This window comes from Ustilago hordei, assembly GCF_900519145.1.
Source record: "Ustilago hordei strain Uho2 genome assembly, contig: UHO2_contig_06, whole genome shotgun sequence".
In the NCBI taxonomy this organism is placed as follows: domain Eukaryota; kingdom Fungi; phylum Basidiomycota; class Ustilaginomycetes; order Ustilaginales; family Ustilaginaceae; genus Ustilago; species Ustilago hordei.
Genome location: NW_024545253.1, coordinates 291508 through 309520, shown reverse-complemented (window position 1 = coordinate 309520; position 18013 = coordinate 291508). Strand labels below are relative to the sequence as shown.

At 49.8% G+C, this 18013-nt stretch overlaps 3 protein-coding genes across 3 annotated transcripts; 1 reads left to right on the top strand and 2 right to left on the bottom strand.

Annotated features, from left to right (window-relative positions):
* Positions 1 to 6676: 6676 nt before the first annotated feature.
* UHO2_03557 (uncharacterized protein) lies at positions 6677 to 11838 on the bottom strand (the record flags this gene model as incomplete). Its single annotated transcript, XM_041554163.1, has 6 exons — positions 6677 to 7272; positions 7345 to 8048; positions 8106 to 8424; positions 8455 to 10334; positions 10922 to 11609; positions 11760 to 11838. The coding sequence occupies 6 exons, from the start codon at positions 11836 to 11838 to the stop codon at positions 6677 to 6679; spliced, it is 4266 nt and encodes a 1421-aa protein (XP_041410097.1).
* Positions 11839 to 15397: 3559 nt separating this feature from the next.
* Positions 15398 to 16252, top strand: UHO2_03556 (uncharacterized protein; the record flags this gene model as incomplete). Its single annotated transcript, XM_041554162.1, has 1 exon — positions 15398 to 16252. The coding sequence occupies one exon, from the start codon at positions 15398 to 15400 to the stop codon at positions 16250 to 16252; it is 855 nt and encodes a 284-aa protein (XP_041410096.1).
* Positions 16253 to 16395: 143 nt separating this feature from the next.
* On the bottom strand, positions 16396 to 17315 carry UHO2_03555 (uncharacterized protein; the record flags this gene model as incomplete). The annotated part of the gene is made up of 3 exons (XM_041554161.1): positions 16396 to 16870; positions 17070 to 17167; positions 17265 to 17315. The coding sequence occupies 3 exons, from the start codon at positions 17313 to 17315 to the stop codon at positions 16396 to 16398; spliced, it is 624 nt and encodes a 207-aa protein (XP_041410095.1).
* Positions 17316 to 18013: the final 698 nt, after the last annotated feature.

The following is an 18013-nucleotide window of genomic DNA, read 5'->3' as shown; positions in this document are numbered from 1 at the left end:
CTCGCTTGACTGCCTTGACCATGCTTTTCTCAACAGATTAAGAGTCTGAAGCTCTGCTGTAGGAATACTGCCCCACTTCACCATGCTGTCTGATCTGTATCCTCACCTGCCTCTGCCACCCAAAGAAAGGGCCTGCCTCTGCCAAGCCCAACAACTCAGTATGCCTCCATGCACCTGCAATTCAGATGCCAAGAGCAGCAATCTGTCCAATGAACCACATAAGGAAAGAGCCCCCACTGCACCACACAGGCAGATGCTAGTTGGTACAGAGACACCTTCTTGCTACAACTCTGATGACAATGATGATGGCAATGAAACTCACTACAACATTGACACCATCTCCAGACTAAACCCCAAAATGCTCAAAGGCATGCTCATTGAACTTACTAAATGCAACAAAGCCAAAAACTCCAATGCATACAAGAAACCCTCATGCTGATCAGATTTCCACCAAAGACTCTCCTGCACTCATGATGCTCTCAAGGAGGCCCCCAAGCTCACAACCAAGAACTGGTACGCTTGGAACCCCCTGTCATGGGCCTGAATACTCAAGAAGCAGGAGGGTCACTGGTGCATATGGAAGGAGCACAGGTATCGAGGATCTAGTCAATACCAGTAGAGGGCATGGTCATAGTGCAGTCTCCATGGAGACCATGGACTCCTACAGATTCACATGCAAAGGAGGACCGGGCCCATATGCAAGGAGGGCCAGGCACAGCCACGAAGAGGACCAAGCTCAAGGAGCATGCAGACAGTTACCACTCAGGAGGCACAGGGGTGCCAAGCAAGCAGGATAGCAAGGAGGAGGAGCAGTGTCGAAGGAGTCAACACAGCTCAAGAGGCACAGGGGTGCCAAGCAAGCAGGATAGCTCAAGGAGGACAGGAGTGGTGCTAGAGGGGCCCCCTGTACAGTACTCGATGAAGAGGGTACTCTCTGGAGAGAGAGAGCAGGAGCAGCGTCACTGGTGATGCTGTGAAGAGGTATATAACCATACTTTCTCATCATCAAAGGTCAAGTGGATCCTCATCCACTCTACACACATCATAACTAGTTATCACTTCAGCATAAGTATATATTAGTTTCAGTCAGCATAGTAGCAATCTATCAAGGTTGCTCCTCATCATAGTGCATGTGTTGTATCACCACTACCTGATGTCCGAAGGTGGCCCATAGCAGGTCAGTGGTCTGGATATAGATAGAACTGAAGGCAGTAGTCCACTGCAGTCTGGGGATCACCTCAAGCATCAGTCAACACACTGGACACTCGTGTTGATGCCACCAGTACCCACACTCACACCAGACCTTTGGTGTCATCATCAAGTTCACCACTGAAGTATTGATATTGATCATGCCGAGCTACCTCTGGACAGAGTGTCCACAGCGGTTAGTCAAAATCTGCAATAGCATTACTACAACTACAGATTCGAGTGTGAAAAGTGATAGAGACAGCTCTATTGCATATTTCACCAAGAATCATAATACCACTAGTGTTGTTGCATAACTCGACAGAATCGGTAATAGTATCGATACTACCACCGATCTCAGGTTTCAGGCATGCGACCGCTGACATGGTACATGTGCTAAAGACCCATTAGAACTAGTGCATGTCATTCTGGCTACACACTGGTTGACAAAAACTGAAGTCACATGTTTGCTAGTTGCTATTGATGATGCCTCTAGTTTTACATATGTGAAACCACTCCAGGCAAAATCAGATGCTTTGCAAGTCCTGAAAGAGTGAATTACATATGCCAAGGTACAGACAGGTCATAAGCTCAAAACCCTTCACTCAGATAATGGAGGTATGGGTCTTGGCAGCAGCCATTCACTGGCAGAATGAAACTGGCCTCTGCTGGCAAAAGACTTTGCCATACACCAGTGAGCAAAACAGCAGGGCTGAGCACATGATCAAAATGATCAGAGAGATGATGATCACTATGATGCGCACACACCACTTGCCACAGATGTTCTGGCCTTTCGCTGCTGAGGCCACTGCATTCACAAAGAACCTCTGGCTGAACATCAAAAACTGGATCCCATACCACATTTTCTACCAAAAAGATCCCCAAAAGCTGTTTGACATGCTCTGGACCTTTGGTTGCCTCACTTGGGTAAACATACCCTGAGTGAAATGCAAAAAGCTTGATGAGCTGGCAAACCCAGCAATCTTTGTCAGATATGATGAAGAGCATAAGGGGTGGAAGTTCCTGGCTCTGAACCATAATCCACTGATCTTCTGGTCAAACTCAGCACACTTCCTGCAAGACAGGTCATGGAATGACTGCACTGACACCACCCAGATTCAAGATATGGATGCTTTACATTACAACTCTGGAGCCAATATCGAGGATTTCAGCTACAATGACATCAACATACATGATGAAGATTTACAACAACCCCTCAATGATGTCTAATGCCCAATGCCAGAGCAAGATACAGTGTTTGAAGGGGAAACCCCACTTCCTGAATGGGCCAATGACACCCTCAAGCACCTGGGTCCTCCTGGGCCAGCGGATACCTTCTGCGAGCATCCAGATGACAAGCCAGACAGAGAACTTAGGTCAGTTTCATCACCCATACCCTCAAACCAGGCATCTGATGGCTCCAAAGAACATGCATACTGATCTGAGATGCTGCCAAGCTTGCCACCACAGCTGAGGGTCCTTGCCCCCTGTCATGGGCCTGAATGCTCAAGAAGCAGGAGGGTCACTGGTTCATATGGAAGGAGCACAGGTATCGGAGATCTAGTCGATACCAGTAGAGAGCATGGTCGTAGCGCAGTCTCCATGGAGACCATGGATGTCAGGGGTCTCGCGCCTGAAACCCAGGTCGGTCTGTCGAGATACTCGGTGACTATCAAACTGTGCAACAGCTATTGTCTTGGTATCGGTGACTATCAAGTTGCGCAGTGACAGCAGGTGGCGTTCGTTGTATATACTATCGTAGGTTTCGGCTGACCTCTGTGGACACTCCGTTCAGGGGTAGCTCGGCACGATCAATATCAATGCTATGATGACACCAAGGTCTGGTGTGAGTGTTGATGATGATGACATTGATGATGTTGGTGATAAGGTTGGTGGGTGTTGATGATAATGAGGTTGATGGTGTTGGTGATAAGGTTGGTGGTGTCAACACGAGTGTCCAGTGTGTTGACTTGATGCTTGAAGTGATCCCCGGACCGCAGTGGACTACTGCCTTTGGTTCTATCTTGATCTGGACTGCTAACCTGCTATGGGCACCTTCAGATGTCAGGTAGTGGTGATACAACACACACACTATGATGAGGAGCAACCTTGATAGATTGCTGCTATGCTGACTGAAACTAATGTATACTTATGCTGAAGTGATAACTAGTTATATGGTGAGTAGAGTGGATGAGGATCCACTCGACCTATGATGATGAGAAAGCATGGTTATATACCTCTTCACAGCATTGCCAGCGATGCTGCTCCTGCTCTCTCTCCAGAGAGTACCTTCTTCATCGAGTACTGTTCAGGGGGCCTCTCCTGCTTGCTTGGCACCCCTGTGCCTCTTGAGCTGTGTCGACTCCTTTGACACTGCTCCTCCTCCTCATGACCTGGTGTCGACTCCTTCGACACTGCTCCTCCTCCTCATGACCTGGTGTCAGTTCCTTTGACTCTTGTCTCTCAAGCCCCTGAGTGGTAACCATCTGAGCTTGGTCCTCTTCGTGGCTGTGCCTGCTCCTTGAGCTTGGTCCTCCTCGCGGCTGTGCCTGGCCCTCCTCACATGTGGCTCGTGTCCTCCTTTGCATGTGAATCCATAGGAGTCCACGGTCTCCATGGAGACTGCACTACGACCGTGCTCTCTACTGATCTCGACTAGATCTTCGATACCTGTGCTCCTTCCATATGAACCCGTGACCCTCCTGCTTCCTGAGCATCCAGGCCCATGACACTGCCTTTGGTTCTATCTTGATCCGGACTGCTAACCTGCTATGGGGCACCTTTGGACATCAGGTAGTGGTGATACAACACATACACTATGATGAGGAGCAACCTTGATAGATTGCTGCTATGCTGACTGAAACTAATATATACTTATGCTGAAGTGATAACTAGTTATATGGTGAGTAGAGTGGATGAGGATCCACTCGACCTATGATGATGAGAAAGCATGGTTATATACCTCTTCACAGCATTGCCAGCGATGCTGCTCCTGCTCTCTCTCCAGAGAGTACCTTCTTCATCGAGTACTGTTCAGGGGGCCTCTCCTGCTTGCTTGGCACCCCTGTGCCTCTTGAGCTGTGTCGACTCCTTTGACACTGCTCCTCCTCCTTGCTAACCTGCTTGCTTGGCACCCTTGTGCCTCCTGAGTGGTGTCAACTCCTTCAACACTGCTCCTCCTCCTCTGGACCTGGTGTCAACTCCTTCGACACTGCTCCTCCTCCTCCAGACCTGGTGTCGACTCCTTCGACACTGCTCTCGAGCCCCTGAGTGGTAACCATCTGCATGCTCCTTGAGCTTGGTCCTCCTCGTGGCTGTGCCTGGCCCTCCTCGCATATGGCTCGATCCTCCTTTGCATGTGAGTCCATAGGAGTCCATGGTCTCCATGGAGACTGCACTACGACCATGCTCTCTAATGGTATCGACTAGATCTTCGATACTTGTGCTCCTTCCATATGAACCAGTGACCCTCCTGCTTCTTGAGCATTCAGGCCCATGACAACAGTTACCACTCAGGGGCTCGAGAGACAAGAGTCAAAGGAACCGTCACCGGTCAAAGGAGGAGGAGCAGTGTCGAAGGAGTCGACACCACTCAGGAGGCACAGGGGTGCCAAACAAGCAGGATAGCAAGGAGGAGGAGCAGTGCTAGAGGGGCCCCTGTACAGTACTTGATGAAGAAGGTACTCTCTGGAGAGAGAGAGCAGGAGCAGCGTCGCTGGCAATGCTGTGAAGAGGTATATAACCATACTTTCTCATCAGCAAAGGTCAAGTGGATCCTCATCCACTCTACACAACCATCATAACTAGTTATCACTTCAGCATAAGTATATATTAGTTTCAGTCAGCATAGCAGCAATCTGTCAGGGGTCTCGTGCCTGAAACCCAGGTCGGTCTGTCGAGATACTCGGTGACTATCAAACTGTGCGACAGCTATTGTCTCGGTATCGGTGACTATCAAGTTGTGCAGTGACAGCAGGTGGCATTCGTTGTATATACTATCGTAGGTTTCGGCTGACCTCTGTGGACACTCCATTCAGGGGTAGCTCGGCACGATCAATATCAATGTTATGATGACACCAAGGTCTGGTGTGAGTGTTGATGATGATGAGGTTGATGGTGTTGGTGATGAGATTGGTGATGTCAATGATAATGAGGTTGATGGTGTTGGTGATAAGGTTGGTGGCATCAACACGAGTGTCCAGTGTGTTGACTTGATGCTTGAAGTGATCCCCGGACCGCAGTGGACTATGTCAGGGGTCTCGCGCCTGAAACCCAGGTCGGTCTGTCGAGATACTCGGTGACTATCAAGTTGTGCAACAGCTATTGTCTCGGTATCGGTGACTATCAAGTTGCGCAGTGACAGCAGGTGGCGTTCGTTGTATATACTATCGTAGGTTTCGGCTGACCTCTGTGGACACTCCATTCAGGGGTAGCTCGGCATGATCAATATCAATGTTATGAAGACACCAAGGTCTGGTGTGAGTGTTGATGATGATGAGGTTGATGGTGTTGGTGATGAGATTGGTGATGTTGATGATAATGAGGTTGATGGTGTTGGTGATAAGGTTGGTGGCATCAACACGAGTGTCCAGTGTGTTGACTCGATGCTTGAAGTGATCCCCGGACCGCAGTGGACTACTGCCTTCGGTTCTATCTTGATCCGGACTGCTAACCTGCTATGGGTGCCTTCGGATGTCAGGTAGTGGTGATACAACACACACACTATGATGAGGAGCAACCTTGATAGATTGCTGCTATGCTGACTGAAACTAATGTATACTTATGCTGAAGTGATAACTAGTTATATGGTGAGTAGAGTGGATGAGGATCCACTCGACCTATGATGATGAGAAAGCCTGGTTATATACCTCTACTCAGCATTGCCAGCGATGCTGCTCCTGCTCTCTCTCTCCAGAGAGTACCTTCTTCATCGAGTACTGCTCAGGGGCCTCTCCTGCTTGGCACCCCTGTGCCTCTTGAGCTGTGTCGACTCCTTCGACACTGCTCCTCCTCCTCATGACCTGATGTCGACTCCTTCGACACTGCTCCTCCTCCTCATGACCTGGTGTCAGTTCCTTTGGCTCTTGTCTCTCGAGCCCCTGAGTGGTAACCATCTGCATGCTCCTTGAGCTTGGTCCTCTTCGTGGCTGTGCCTGCTCTTTGAGCTTGGTCCTCCTCGTGGCTGTGCTTGGCCCTCCTTTGCATGTGAGTCCATAGGAGTCCATGGTCTCCATGGAGACTGCACTACGACCATGCTCTCTACCGATCTCGACTAGATCTTCGATACCTGTGCTCCTTCCATATGAACCCGTGACCCTCCTGCTTCTTGAGCATCCAGGCCCATGACACTACCCCCCTCTTAAGAGCCGAGCTCCGTCGAGGCATGCTCTGGTCTGGTCCATGCTGACTCCTCCTCCTCCTCCTCCTCGACAACATCGCCAACATCATCCTTCCTCCTTCTCTCACATCATCCTCCTTCCTCTTCCTCTCTCTACTCCTCCTGTTCTCTCCTCCTTTCTCTACTTTGTCTACTCACTCGTCCCCCCTCCGACACCTCATACTCCTGGATGAGGTCGGGACAGTTGAGGTTCTCCACTGGTTCCCATGAAGCAGCTTCCTCTGAATACCCTCTCCACAACACCTTGTACTCTGTAGTCCCATTGTGTGAACGCTTGTCGATGAGTGCTTCGACTTCGAAGTCGAGGTCCTCATCTGGAAGTGATGGTATGGTGGGCTGTTCAGCACGTTGAGGAAGAGAACTTGTTCTTGCTGGCTCGAGCATGGAGACATGGAACACATCATGCACCCTAAGGTTTGCTGGCAATGTGATTCGATAAGCTCGGCGTCCTACCCGTTCCTGAACTGGGTAGGGTCCTGCAAACCGGGTGTCTAACTTGGGTGTGGGTCTCCGTGTCTTCCAGTTTCGACGGTTGATATAGACCATATCACCCACCTTAAACTCGATGTCCTTGTGCTTCCTGTTATACTGGTCTACTGATCTCCATTGTGCCTCTCTGATCTGCTCCTGGAGGTACTTGCAACGCTCCTTTCCATCCATGAGGTACTTGAAGCGACCTGGATCATTGACTCCTAGTCATTGAGGGATGTCAGGATGAGCTTTGGGGTTCCATCCATAGCATGCAAAGAATGGTGAGACACCAATGCTGTTGTGGACCGTGTTGTTGTATACAAAGGCCACAGTGTCCAGCAGGTTGGCCCAGTCATTCTGCTCATAGTTGCAGTACATCCTGAGGTATTGCTCTATGACCTGATTGACTCTCTCTGTCTGACCATCAGTTTGAGGATGGTAAGCTGTGCTAAGTGAGTGCTTCACACCCATTTGCTCTGCAAATGCCCTCCATGCTCCTGATATGAACTGCCTGCCTCGGTCCGAGACCATGTGATCTGGATATCCGAAGAGTCTAACCATGTGTCCATATAGCAATACTGCAGTCTGTTTGGCCATGACTGTCTTATGGGTTGGAGCTAGTATGGCAAACTTGGTTAACCTGTCAACAATGACTAAGATAGAGTCATAGGTCTTGGAGTCATACTTCTTCGATGGTGGTAGTCCTTCAATGAAGTCGAGGGATATGGAGCCCCAGGGCCTGTCTGGTGTTGCTAGTGGCTGTAGCAAACCATATGGACGATGATGAGGAGCTTTGTACCTAGCACATACAGGACAACTTGCTACATAGTCTGCAATCCAAGCTGTCATGTTTGGCCACCAGTAATGTCGTTGAGCTGCCTTGATGGTAGCATCTCTTCCTATGTGTCCAGCAGTGATACCATCATGGCATTGGGTCATCACCATGAATCGCAGATGCTCTACAGAGAGAGACTGTCCATCTACCTCTTTGGCACTCCTTGAGTGTCAGTTGTTGGTCCTCCCTGGCATGATCACTTTGGGGATAACCAACCTTCCTCCACTGTACCATAGGTCGTCCTTGAGTTCGAAGGGCTTCTTCCTATGTATCTCCTGTAGCTCTTGGTCTAAGGGTTGGAAGATCTTGACCAGGTCTTTGAGACCTTTTGATGTTATGGACTCCATCGAGAGCATAGGGGCCACTAGGGTCGAGTCATGGTCTGCTGTCTCCTTGAACACTCGAGGAGGCAGTAGTTGCCTCACATTGTGATCCTGCTCTTCACCAGCTGGTTGCATGTCTGTCCTTCTGGTGAGAGCATCAGGTTCACCACCTTTGTCTCCTGGTCGATACTGCAATATGAAGTCGAAGTCTGCTAGTAGTATGGCCCATCGAGCCTGTCAACCTGTGATGCGTCTCTGTGACTTGAAGTACTTGAGGGCTTCATGGTCAGTGAGGATGACCAGTTGGTTCGGTAGTCCAGCTAGCATGTGTCGCCACTGAGTAAGGCAGGCAACCACAGCTAGGAGCTCCTTGTCATGGATTTCATAGTTCTTCTCGGCAGAAGACATCTTCCTAGAGGAGAAGGCCACTGGATGCCATCGTCCTTCATGCTCCTGCTTGAGTACTCCTGCTATAGCAAAGTCACTTGCATCAGTCTCCAACCTTGTTGGAAGGTGGTAGTCGAAGTGCTGAAGCACTCCTGCTGATGTGAAGGCCTGGATAAGCTTGTGGAAGGCCTGTTGGGCCTCCTCTGGTAGCTCGAACTTCTTGAACTGTTCTATAGGCTTTACCAGTGCTGTCAAGGGCTTGGCTATGCGAGCAAAGTGGGCTATGAACCTTCGATAGAAGTTGGCAAAACCCAGGAACCTCTGGATGTCATGGATTGACTCTGGCATTGGCCACTCCTTGACAGTGCGCACCTTTTCTGGGTCCATCTCTATGCCCGTCGGCTTGATGATGTACCCCAGGAACTCGACTGTCTTGGTGTGGAACTCACACTTCGACAGCTTAGCAAAGAGCCTGTTGCTCCTTAAGTGAGTGAGGACCTCGGTGACATGCTTCACATGTACCTCCTCAGTGTCACTGAAGATCAGGAAGTCATCTAAGTATACCACTACATATACTCCAATGATGTCTCGGAAGATGTCGTTGATGAATGACTGGAAGTGAGCTGGAGCATTGGCTAGGCCAAAGGGCATCACTAGGTACTCGTAGAGTCCCAACTGGGTGCCAAAAGCTGTCTTCCATTCATCTCCTTTAGCAATCCGGATGAGGTTGTATGCTGCTCTAAGGTCTAGCTTGGTATAGATCCTTGCCTTCCTGAGTAAGAACAGCTGCTCCTCGATGAGGGGCAATGGTGCCCTGTTCTTGACAGTGATCTCGTTGAGACCTCTGTAGTCCACACAGAGTCTGAGACCTCCATCCTTCTTTGGTACGAATAGCACTGGTGATTGTGCCGGGCTCTTCGATGGTCTTATGAACCCCTTCTCGAGGTTCTCGTCCAAGTATCTCCTCAACTCGGACATCTCCTTGGGTCCCTTAAGGTATAGGGGCCCTTGAGGTGGCTTACCTCCTTCTATCAACTCGAGGTGGAGATCATGCTCGGTATGATGGGGCAGCTTGTCTGCTTCCACCTCATCAAACACATCTCGCAGGTGTTGGTATGGCTTTGGTATGTCTGCAGCCGTCACCACCTTGTCTACCTCCACCTCCATCTCGACTCCTTTGTCTGTGCCTGTAGGTACAAAACCAAAGGCCAGGAGTGATGATGGTGGCTCCTCCAACAGCATGAACCCTATGGGTCCATCTTCTAGAGCTGCTCGTAGTATGTGCTCTGCTGAGACAAACTCATTACCATGAAGGGTTGGTCTCCTCATGGTTAGGTCCCCTGCTCTTGCTGCTTCAGGGGGTCTCCTTGGGGGTCGGTCCTGCTCCTGAGTCTTGAACTCCAGCTGGCCCATATCCCATTGTATGGTGGGTTTGAGCCTCCGTAGCTCAGTGAACCCCAGGATGAGGTCATAGTCTGCAGTGTCGGCCACTGAAGCTTCGACCACACCCAGATTGTGTGTACCAATAGATACCTGCATGCTTGCAGAACTATTGATGGAGAGTTGGTGCCTGGTGACACCATGGATCGATCTTGTTTTTATGGGTTTTGTGGGTATTTGGTACTTACTAATGAAAGAATCTGAGACTATGGACAAACCAGCACCAGTATCAGCTAGTATCCGAGCAGGATGGTCTTGAACCATTCCAGAGAGCTCCAGTACTGCTTTGCCTCCACTGGTAGAGAAACATACTTGACAATCTTGATATATACAGAGTGATGGCGAGGAGGTTTGTAGAGCAATGCATGCCATCAGTGCATCACCCCACTGACATTTCCCTCATCGTCATCATCATCGTGCTCCTCCTCCTCATGGTCGAGGTCCATGGGCTGCTGGTATGAGCTGAGGTCCATGGCCTCGGGGTCACCCATCTCAGTACTGCCTGTGTGGCCATCTCCTGAGTCGGTGGCCTCCTCAAAGGGGTCTGCTGTGGTGACCATAACCTTTGGTCCCATGGGTCGAGAGCTAAGAGGGTCTACCCTCCTGCTGGGGCAGTCTCTGGCCCAATGGCCGATACCTTTGCATACATGACAGGTGTTGATACCTGATGGAGTAGGGCTTCCTTGCTTCGAGGTTTGGGTGGGTTGATGAGGAAGGGGTCAGTTTAGGTTTTGTGTAGTTGCTTGTGTAGTTACTTGTGCTGGTGATCGAGCTGGATAAGGTTGAGTGGGTTGTCAGATGGGGATTGAACTTTGATTTGGCTGAGACCCAGTTCTTAGTGGAGGTGATGTGGCATTTGGGAGTGAGTGTCTAGCCGAGGACTGCTGTAGTAGCATCCTCTGTCGATCGATCTCCTCGACCTCTCGATACCACTCCCATCTCTTCCCAGGTGGATTCCTCTCGAACTTCTCCTGTATGCTACAAGTGAGACTACCTCTGAAGAGATCAATCACTAGCTCATTGTCATCTAGATTGACCTGTCCTTCCAAGTCTCTGAACTGCTCTACATGACATGTGGCGGCACCAGGAGCATCACTTGTGAGTCTGAGAGCCAACAGCTTGTTGTATGCCTCCATCCTAGCATTGCGTGGGTTGAACTGCTCTGACAGTCGCTCTGTGAAGTAGTGCCAATCATTGAACAACCTTCCTTCTCTAGCTCTATCAATACGGAGCTTGGAGGTCCACCACTCTCTTGCTGTCCCTTCCAGTTGAGCACCCATGTGATTGATCATCCTAGACTGCTCATACACCTGGTTGAACTTAAACCATGCTTCGGCTTCTAGAATGAAGATCTCCATGTCTCGGGGATTGAACTTTGGAAAGGGGGTGGCAATGGGCTTTGACCGGTTAAGCTCTGCCATGATGCTGGTATCCTCCTCATGGTCCAGGGGGTAAGGGTCCGTCCTAGTCCTGCTGTAGGGGTCCAGCTTAGTCTTGACATATCTTGGCCCAGTAGGTGAAGCATACTTCTCATAGTTGATGTCCTCCTGCTCATCCAGGTTGAATGAGACTGATCGTCTTGGTCATGGAGCTGGAGTAGGAGTATGTGGGTCTCCTATCATAGACTCATCTCCTCCTCCTGCTTGATCTTCTGAGTGAGAGAGGTCCATTGTCTCCTCCCTGCTCAGTTGAGCTCGTTGTAATCGTTCCTCTCGATGACCCTGTCTGGTAAGCTCTAGCTGTGCTTCCAATAGAGTGAGTAGTCTATCGAGCTTATTGTTGAGGTCTGGGTCTGTCATGGTGATCATGAGGAGCTGCTTGAACGATCCACTCTAATGTCAGGGGTCTCGCGCCTGAAACCCAGGTCAGTCTGTCGAGATACTCGGTGACTATCAAGTTGTGCAACAGCTATTGTCTCGGTATCGGTGACTATCAAGTTGCGCAGTGACAGCAGGTGGCATTCGTTGTATATACTATCATAGGTTTCGGCTGACCTCTGTGGACACTCCGTTCAGGGGTAGCTCGGCACGATCAATATCAATGTTATGATGACACCAAGGTCTGGTGTGAGTGTTGATGATGATGAGGTTGATGGTGTTGGTGATGAGATTGGTGATGTCGATGATAATGAGGTTGATGGTGTTGGTGATAAGGTTGGTGGCGTCAACACGAGTGTCCAGTGTGTTGACTTGATGCTTGAAGTGATCCCTGGACTGCAGTGGACTACTGCCTTCGGTTCTATCTTGATCCAGACCGCTAACCTGCTATGGGCGCCTTCGGACGTCAGGTAGTGGTGATACAACACTCACACTACGATGAGGAGCAACCTTGATAGATTGCTGCTATGCTGACTGAAACTAATGTATACTTATGCTGAAGTGATAACTAGTTATGGTGAGTAGAGTGGATGAGGATCCACTTGACCTATGATGATGAGAAAGCATGGTTATATACCTCTACTCAGCATTGCCAGCGATGCTGCTCCTGCTCTCTCTCCAGAGAGTACCTTCTTCATCGAGTACTGCTCAGGGGCCTCTCCTGCTTGGCACCCCTGTGTCTCTTGAGTGGTGTCGACTCCTTCAACACTGCTCCTCCTCCTCATGACCTGGTGTCGACTCCTTCAACACTGCTCCTCTTCCTTTGACCAGTGACAGTTCCTTTGACTCTTGTCTCTCGAGCCCCTGAGTGGTAACCATCTGAGCTTGGTCCTCTTCATGGCTGTGCCTGCTCCTTGAGCTTGGTCCTCCTCATGGCTGTGCCTGGCCCTCCTCGCATATGGCTCGGTCCTCCTTTGCATGTGAGTCTGTAGGAGTCCATGGTCTCCATGGAGACTGCACTATGACCATGCTCTCTACTGGTGTCAACTAGATCTTCAATACCTGTGCTCCTTCCATATGAACCAGCGACCCTCCTGCTTCCTGAGCATTTAGGCCCATGACACTACCCCCCTCTTAAGAGCCGAGCTCTGTCGAGGCATGCTCTGGTCTGGTTCATGCTGACTACTCCTCCTCCTCCTCCTCGACAACATCGCCAACATCATCCTTCCTCTTCCTCTCTCTACTCCTCCTGTTCTCTCCTCCTTTCTCTACTTTGTCTACTCGCATTTAGGCCCATGACACAATCTATCAAGGTTGCTCCTCATTGTAGTGTGTGTGTTGTATCACCACTACCTGATGTCCAAAGGCAGTTCATAGCAAACCAGTGGTCCAGATATAGATAGAACCGAAGGCAGTAGTCCACTGCAGTCCAGGGATCACTTCAAGCATCAAGCCAACACACTGGACACTCATGTTGATGCCACCAACCTTATCACCAACACCATCAACCTCATCATCATCAACACTCACACCAGACCTTGGTGTCATCATAATCTACACATTGATATTGATCATGCCAAGCTACCCCTGAACAGAGTGTCCACAGAGGTCAGCTGAAACCTATGATAGTATATACAATGAATGCCACCTGCTGTCATTGTGCAACTTGATAGTCACTGAACAACTAGCTCGTCGAGACCGATACCGAGACAATAGCTGTTGCACAATTTGATAGTCACCAAGCATCTCGACAGACCGACCTGGGTTTCAGGCGCGAGACCCCTGACAGTGGACTCCATTGACATCACTCAAGCATACCTCAACACCAATCTCCATCACGATGTCTATTTGAAACTGCCAGAGGGTGTGGAAGTCCTGGCAGGAAAGGTGTATAAACTACTTAAAAGCCTATATGGACTGAAGCAATCTGGCCAGGAATGGCACAAGGAGCTTGATGCACATTTACAATGGCAGGGTTTCTTCCCACTCCTCAATGTACCTTGCATGTACCTTAGAGGCGTGGGTGCATCACAGGTGATCATTGCAGTCAATGTGGATGACATGCTCATTGTGTCACCACAAAGGGACCAGGTTGATCAAACAAAGAAGGCCATCATCAACAGGTGGAAGATCACCAACAATGGACCAGCCACAGAATTCCTCAAGATCAAGATCACACAAGACCAGGAGAAGAGAACCATTGACCTGGATCAATGCATGTATATCAGGGAAATCATAAGGGAGTGGATTCAACTGCACAAGAAGACATGGACACCAATGGTCTGCACCCCATCAAAGGCAAGCCCTGAAGAGGAGATAGACAGCAAACTGAAAGTCAAGTATCTGGTCCTGGTGGGAAAGCTACTGTGGATCTCGAACACCATCTGACCAGATGTCTCATATGTGGTCAATACCCTGGCTCATCACATGTCAAACCCCACCAAGGGAGCAATGCAAGCAGCCCTGCAGGTGGTGAAGTACCTGAACCAGACACAGGATAGGTTCTGCAACTTGGCAGCAGAAATAATGACAAGCCACCCATTGCTGCTTACATGGACTCAAATTGGGCCTCCAATCTGAACACAAACAGAAGGAGCACATCAGGCTTGATCATTAAGGTTTTCAGCAGCATAGTGACCTGGAGTTCACACATTCAGAAGTGTGTCTCAGAATCAGCCATTGAAGCAGAATACATGGCAGGTTCAACTGCCACATGCAAAGCATTTTTCCATTGGCATTTGCTATGAGGGCTTGGTTTCGGGGACCATGTTCTGATCATTTTTGCAGACAATACTGGATGCATCCAAGTTGCAAAGGACCAGGTGCTCCACTCAAGACTCAAGCATATTGACATGAAGTACCACATCATCTGTAATCATGTTCTAGAGGGTGACATTGCCATGCAATATATAGGGACTGACCACAATGATGCAGACTACCTCACTAAGCTGGTGTCCCAACACTTACTTATGCACACCCAGAGATGTCTTGGTATAGTAGACCTCAACCCCTCTGCTCATTCAGTTTGTGATGGGGACAGTGAAATCACATGACCATGCATCCATGTTCTAACACAACTGCAAACTTCACTTGGCATTGCCACCCATCAACTCCCACCAATGCTCAGCACCACCCACCAATGCCCCTATCTCATTTGACAGTGGCACATCCTCATATGTGTCACCTCATAGGCATACATACACATTGCTTGACACAGAAGCATATATATACTCATGATATTCCTTTGTACTTAGCTCTCTAAAAATGCTAATGATATTGCCACTCGTTTGACTGCCTTGACCGTGCTTTTCTCAACAGAGATCAACTTGGATGCGCGCTAGCTTTTTCAAGATCCCATATGTTAGACCTCAACGACATTTTGTTTTTTTATAGATATATATCAATCAATTTTGAGCTTTTCTCGGAAGCCGGATCACAGAAGAGTGGAGGCCAAGGACCCTTTTTGATGCTCCTCGATCACCCTCCCTATCCCTCTATCTTCTATCCTCACCTTCTCTTTGACACCAAGGCAAACGCAACCATGTCGGCGATCCAGTCGATGCCGGATACAAACAAGCACGCCTGGCTGCAGTCCACCGTCCGTAATCTGGGCTCCTATGCCCAATCAAGCACTCCCTCCTACACCCTCGCTGCCCTCTTCGCCCTCTCCACACCCTTCGGATTCGCCTCTCCAGCCCAAGTCGCCGCTGAAGCCGCCGCAAAGCTTCAACGGCAACAAGCTTTCTCCCAAGCTTCCGCTTACGCTTCCTCACGAGGCTCCTCTAGCCTTGTCGCCCGCATAGTTGCATCCCAACGAGCCGCATCAGTATCGGCGTCCTTCGCACCAGTTCGCACTGTTCCTCCATTCTGGCAACTAGCCTTCTTCGCCGCAGCATTCGGTACAGGCGGATACATAATCGATCAAGGAGACGCACTCAATGGTAGCGGTGTGGTCACAGCTTGGTCGCTTACCTACCTCCTCTTTAAGACTGCTCCTTCGATCAAACAGCTGCCTCGCAATCCGTTGGCAGCCGCACTCTCAACAGCTGTACTGACGATCGGCTTGGGTGTGCATGCAAGTCATTACTTCGATAGCACTAGCTGGAGAGGAGCCCTTCCGACTTTGGCTGGCAACGAGTGTCAGGATGGCAAAGGGGCAAGATCGATGCTCATTTCCTTCGACAGAGTTGGCAGTACAGGGGCGATTGGTGCCCCCACAAGTATCTTTGCTGGCAGAACTACGCCAGTTGTAAGCTCAGATACCGGTCGAGAAACAGAGACAGGTGTCTCGCAGATCGTCGCGACACCTGGCTTGACGAGAAACAACGACGAGGCGAGAGCAGCTGCCTATTTGCAGCGTCAAGGGCAATCAGCGTCGGCTCGCGTGATTGTATGATGCCAGCTCATCCCCTGCCTCGTCACTTTGAAAGCTATCAAGCACGCATTGTACGCATACACAACAACACCACACCAATTCACCACAGAATGCGCAACGAGAACAGAATTTCGAAAAAGCAAGACGATTTGTGCAGATCAAGTTCACTTAGTCCGCTTATGTCCTTGCAAATCGCTCAAATGCTCCTTCTCCCTAGCCGGCACATCACCTCCCTCTCTCTCGACCCTACCAGCCACTATATCCTGTTGCTGCTTCGATCTCTCCTCAAAGTCCTGATCCTTTCTCTTCTGATCCCGCACGCCAGCCTGCTTCATCGTTCTTCCGAACCATCCTTCTTCCGGTCTCACCGTTACATTCTCCAGATCCTCTTTCTCAGATTTATCGAGGTGAGGGTAAAGATAGCTGCCTAACCCACCTGATGCGGCCTGATACTTTCCTTTATCGGCGGAAGAATCGTTGGGCGTTTGGCTGCCAGGATCTTCGCCGGAAGAAGTGCCGATGGAGGAACCACGACCAGAAGCTTTTGTCTCGCTGTGTCGTGGCAAGGAAGTTTCGCGAGAAACGTCTCGGACTTTGTACGAGTGAAAGTATGCGTATAGGCCGATGGTACTGAGTGCTGTTGTAAATCCACAGGATTCAAGCAAGAGTGTTAGTCTCGACTCCTATCGCGTTCGACTCGGAGCTTTACCTACTTCTACCAGCCCAGTCATCACCAGCCCAGTCATCACCAGCAACATCATCACCAGCAACATCAAGAGAGACAAACGGTTAGCAAACAGCAGCAAGAAAACGTGAAAAGGGCGTCGGATGAACTTACATAGCAGCCAAAGGCATCAGCTGTGGGTCTCTTTTCATGAATCGTCTCGACGTATCCGTCATTCTTTTCCATAGAGGCATTTGGTCATGACCCGGCCCCTAACACGCCGCACAAATGGGAAAAAAAAGAAGCAACATCTTGCTTTCTAGTCAATTCATAATGCCATCTTCCCAGTAGAAAGTGTGCAAGACTCACCTTGGGAGGAACACTAGCTTGTCCCTTGGGTTGATTTTCCTGTACCGACATCACTGAAATCGACCTTGCGGAAATGTTTGAGATGGTGGATGGAGACCGGAAGAGAAGATAGCTGCTGCCTCTCCTTGACCTTTGAAGACCTGCGAGCTAGCAGAGCTTTTCGCCACTCCACCCATGGGTTGAACTCTCACCATCCGGCTCCCCTTCTCCCATAGCCAGACTTGAAGCTGCAGAGGAGCCAGGAGAGCAAGAGCGAGTGGTGAAGCTGACTCAAAATCGAGCGCACAAGCCACGTTGACGTCATCAATCCCCTTCACTGCTCTCAAGTCTGCCTCTCCACTGTCGCCTTCTCTTTCTCGTACTTGTTGCGAAATGCCAGCTGATGCTATGCTATCTTGACACTATGCTGCGAGCGGAATCAGTTCAAGATAGGTCGGAAATTTTCCAGCCTTTATCCAGAATGCTGACAGGGCGAAGCTCGTAAAAGCATACATCGCTTATTCACGAGCTGACTCAGACGAATACGTCGACATGGAGTCATTCATCGAAACGGAAGAGTCTGAGAAACCATACATCGAGGAGGAAGCAATTGAGGGGGAGCTCATTGAGGGGCAGCCTCAAGTGGAGATCCCTGCAATGGAGGAAAGTGTAACAAAGTCAATCAGAAATACGCCAAACTATGTGTCACAGGGCCCGTGAAGACACATTGCGCAGAAAGTGCCAGATCGGGGAGGGGGGATATAAACTTC